This window comes from Nicotiana tomentosiformis, chromosome 5 (assembly GCF_000390325.3).
Source record: "Nicotiana tomentosiformis chromosome 5, ASM39032v3, whole genome shotgun sequence".
NCBI classification, from domain to species: domain Eukaryota; kingdom Viridiplantae; phylum Streptophyta; class Magnoliopsida; order Solanales; family Solanaceae; genus Nicotiana; species Nicotiana tomentosiformis.
The window spans coordinates 75,766,177-75,771,283 of NC_090816.1; the positions used below are offsets into that span (position 1 = coordinate 75,766,177).

Sequence of the window (5,107 nt, forward strand, 5' to 3'; positions counted from 1 at the left end):
GAAGAGTGCCTAACACCTTCTCTTCAAGGTAATTTGAGCCCTTACTTGATCTTTGGTGACGCAAACTGGTTAAACCAGAGTTATTTGCAAATAGGTGCCCTAACGCACCTCAAACCCATTAGGTGGCGACTCTATCTTTCAACACCCTTCCTTTAAAAGAGTTGTCACGTGTCGAAATCTGATTTCGCGAGAAAGAGGGGCGCGACAGCATGACTACTCTGCTGGGGATATTTTAGGCTCTTACCATAGCGAACTTGGTCTATATGAATTAGTCTTCTTTGATGAATGTGTTTCCTTGTTCTTTATCGTTACATGAACATCCCGCTTCCATTTCCCCTTTTTATGGCTACATGCACACCCTTTCCCCTATTTCCCTCTATTTTGAATTTGTATTAATATGCAAATCTTTGCTTAATTTGGTTACAATGTGCGTTTTCCTTTATCTTCTAGTCATGTTCACTTGCTCCGAATCATTTTTAAATTTGCTACATCATGTCTCTCCCTACCCCTACCCCCTTGCTTGCTTTATTGCAATTCTTTCACATTGCGCGAATTCACTTCTTCCTTGTTTTCCTTTCTTTTTATGTCTTTACGCTCCATTTAATACTGTGTTTATTGTCTTCATCATGCAAAATACTTGACAACGTGTTGTTTTATCTTTACATAAAGCTTGCTTCACATCATATTCCACTCGTGCGTAATTAACACCATAGCGACGCTTGATGAGTGTCTACGCTCTTCCTAAATCACCCTTTTAAATTTGGAAAGGCTTATTTGCGGTAAAACTAGTCGATAAGCGGTGCAATCGACGGTTTCGTGTCTTCCCCTCTTAAGTTATCCACTTGAGGGTACCGGTCTAGACTCTTCTAGAAACCCCCACTCTAATATTAACTATGCATGCATCATGTCTAAACCTAGTATGGGTTGGAACGTTGTCTGCGTAATAACTCTCTAAGGCAAGCCTTGTCCAAAGCCCGCCAGGATTTCCTTAAATCCCAATGGGTACAATCATGATATGTGCATTATTTGGAGAAAACGTGTCGATATGCTAATCATTAATGTGTAAATAGTTGAATCCGGAGGGGGAAAGGGCTAACTTTATTTGTTTTGCAAAAATTAGGCACGAAGTCCCCAAGTTCGGCATGGTTCAAAGTATCCCACCTTTGTTGCTAGATTGGTGGGGAAATCTCTCGCCAAGTGACAAAAACCATGTGAAAAGAGTTCTCGGTAATTTACCTTCTTTGTTAGATATTCAGCCGAACAATGTGTTAGTTGAGGCTGCCACCATGTTCTGGGATGAGAAGAGGGTCGTCTTCCGTTTTGGTGATATAGAAATGACTCCCCTTCTAGAGTAAATAAGAGACTTTGCTGGGCTCCCATGGGATAGCCCTGACTTGTTGGTACCGGAAAACTGTACTTCTCGAGGTTTCCTAAAAATGATGGGTTTGAGGAAAAATGATGAGTTAGTCTGTCCGAAGAAATCTTACATACCATTCGACTTCCTTTACGAGTGTTATGGTCACAACAATTCATATCGTCTTACCATGATGAATTTGCCATCGCTTTTTTGGGTTGGACTCATCGCCGGGTTTTTGTATTCATTGTCTATTTTCTGGGGATGCTGATATTCCCGATACCAGGAGAAAGGATCCACACTCGCCTAGCTATGGTCACTAAGACCCTAATGGAAGGAATTGAGGGGCAAACTTACACTATTGTCCCAATGATCGTGGCTGAGATGTACCGAGCCTTAGATCGTTGCAAAAAGGGATATAGGCATTTCGAGGTTGCAATATGTTGCTGCAAATATGGTTGTTGGAACACCTTCAGAGAGGACAATATCGTCAAGAATTTCCGCGACGACCATGAAATGACCACATAGCTTATCACCATCCGAAGAGAATGACTTTTATCCCAGATAGGTTTGCACAACCGGGAAATGCTGTGAGCTGGATATATTTCTTTAGCAATTTGACTGATAACAAGGTACATTGGATGTTCGAGTGGTTCCCTAGCAGTGAATTCATCATCAGGTTGAGAGATGTTCCTCATCTAGTGCTAATCGGATTAAGGGGAATCTATCATTATGCTCCTATCAGAGTCATGAGGCAAGTTGGGAGAAAACAGGTTATACCACGAGTTTCCAAAATGGTTCATTACAAAGCAGACTTCCAAGGGAATGCCATTCCATTCAAGTTCGAGGCACATCACATGTGGCATCAAAAGATTATTGTGGAGAAAGATACTATCGAGCCATGCAGGTATCATGCCGGCCATGTGTACTTCTACCCATCATGGTTGGTCGATGACATAGTAGGAGAGGTCAAGCCAGGGGTTGATTTGAGAAATAGGGTCATAGATGACGCTGCTGAAGCACAAGTCAAATACAGGAGGTTGCGCAAAAGAGTCTTTGAATTTGAGGCCAGGCATTTGGAACAACATAAAGTGGACATGGAAGCAATCAATGAATGGAGGGGAATTGCTAATAAATCAACAGAAAAGTTGTAGTATTTGGAGCAGGGCTTGATGGAACTTGAGGGAAAGATGAGGAAAAGGGTCTTGGATTGTCAGAATGCAGAGGGCAATGAAGGAGAACATCTAGCAAAGGCGTATCTGCTGTTGGACATGTGCGACCTGGGAATCTGATTGACGGGGCTAAGAAGGCCAAGCTTGGAGAAGGTCCCTCTGGAACGAGTAAATTAGGAATGATGTTTTCTAGATTGGTTTTAGAATTTGATTGTAATAAGACAAATGCCACTAGTGACTATTTATAATTATTGTTGTTTTAGTAGAGATTTGGTCTATTTATCATATTAATGAAATGACGCAGTTTCGGCATTGAATTTTCTCCAAAGCTATATGTCGCTAGGCCTACCTAGGGCACGATGAGGTCCCCAAATAAGGACGCGAATTTATAATTCCTCAATACGAGTTTAAATATCGTAAATATCTTTTTAATACTCCTTAGTGACTTGTTTACCTTTTGTTTTTCTTCTTTTCTTTGTTTATTCCCATTTCCTAAGGTTGGTTCGTGCATACTGGCATCATTATCATATCATACCAGATCTAGAGGTCCTCTACCTCCTCCTCTTCCAAGTGATCCCAAGAACAAAGGAAAAGCTAAGATAGACGATATGAGTGGTATCAGGAAAGACAACATTGCTGAGGATGTCGAAACTTCAGATGGTCGAAGTACTCCGGTGCAGAATGACTTGGTTTTACGGTTAGAGCAAAAGATACTGGAGTTACAAGGGCAACTTGAGCAGGTCCGTAACTTGGCAAACATTTCCCTTACCCTGAATGTTCCCAACATCAACCAACAAAATGCCCAAAACCCAACACCTCCTCAAAACACATAAAACCAGCACCCGCAAAATCCTCCCACACCTCCTCAATACGCCATGCCTCCCCAAAATCCTAATCCTCCACCAGTACCAACTCCTCCATAGCATCATTATCATCCGACCCAGTACCCATAAACTACCACCTACCACACTTCTCAAAATACACCACAACCTACTCCTGATCCCCAAAACTCAACCAATGATCACCACTACACCCAAATCCCTGGAGTCCACCAAAGTAACCCCATATACGTGGAAACCTTACCCCACACTTCACAACAAACCCCGTATACACCGAAATCCGCCGAGAAGGACTTGCTCATCAAGAACATGGCGGAAGAACTTAAGAAGCTTACAAGTCGAGTTCAAGGTGTTGAAGGTGATAAAGGCATCGAAGGCTTGAACTATAAGGATCTGTGTATTCAACCGGACGTAGAAATGCCAGAGGGTTACAAACCTCCTAAGTTTGAAATCTTCGACGGAACAGGTGACCCAAAGGTACATCTGAGGACGTATTGTGACAAGCTCGTAAGGGTTGGTAAAGATGAAAGAATCTGCATGAAGTTGTTCATGAGGAGCCTCACCGGAGACACCCTATCCTGGTACATCAGTCAAAATCCAAAGAAGTGGATTAATTGGGTAAGCATGGCATCAGATTTTATAGATCGGTTCAGATTCAATACAGAGAATGCACCAGACGTCTTCTATATCCAGAATCTTAAGAAGAAGCCAACAGAAACTTTCCGTGAGTATGCTACTCGGTGGAGATCAGAAGTTGCATCACTGAAAGAAGAGCAAATGAACAAGTTCTTTTTCCGAGCTCATGATCCACAATATTATGAGAGGCTGATGGTTATCGCAAACCATAAATTTTCTGACATCATCAAATTGGGAGAAAGAATAGAAGAAGGAATTAAAAGCGGGATGGTAACAAATTTCGAGGCACTACAGGCTACGAACAAAGCCTTGCAGTCAGGGGGTATATCTAAAAAGAAGGAAGTAGGGGCTGTGATGGTAGCCCAAGGTACGAAGTCTCCTCTCACATACCAAACACCTCCACCCACATATCAGCCTTCACCTCCTAGATATCAACAACTCGCCACCCCTTACCATTCTTACAACACTCAGCCAGCATATTACCACTTACCACCAGCCCGCCAAAATTACCAAAAACCTAGGCCAAATTTCGACCGTAGACCGCCCAGACAATATATTCCTATCGCCGAACCCATCGACCAGGTTGTATGAGAGATTGAAAGCTGTCGGTTATGTCACTCCCATTCCCCTTGTCGCCATGGAAAATTCCTCTCAGTGGGTCAATCCAAATAAGACATGTCTCTACCATTCGGGCATGAAGGGTTACACTATTAATGAATGTCGCACTCTGAAGGACAAGATCCAGACACTGATTGATACCAAGGTTATACAGGCAAAGGAGGCTGCACCTAATGTCCGTAACAATTCCCTCCCGGATCATAGGGGCGGGGGGTAAATATGATAGAAATTGATGAAGAATGGGATCCGAAAGGGTCAATTGGGCTCATTCGAGAAGGGGACGATCCTAAAAAACCTATAGTCACTCTCACACCTATTGTGGTACAAATACAGTCGCCAATTAAAGTTGAGGTAGCCGCACCAACTCCATTTGAGGTTGAAGTAACAATGCCTTCAGCCGCACCAGCTCCGTTCGAAGTAGAAGTGACCACACCATTCACCAAGACGGTAGCACCTACACCGTCCGTTAATTCCAATGATATACCCTA

At 42.8% G+C, this 5,107-nt stretch overlaps 1 protein-coding gene across 1 annotated transcript; it reads left to right on the top strand.

Moving 5' to 3' along the window:
- The first annotated feature begins 3,674 nt into the window (after nucleotides 1-3,674).
- LOC138892590 (uncharacterized) lies at nucleotides 3,675-4,592 on the top strand. Its single transcript, XM_070176326.1, has one exon. It carries the CDS (start codon nucleotides 3,675-3,677, stop codon nucleotides 4,590-4,592), a length of 918 nt encoding a protein of 305 aa, XP_070032427.1.
- Nucleotides 4,593-5,107: the final 515 nt, after the last annotated feature.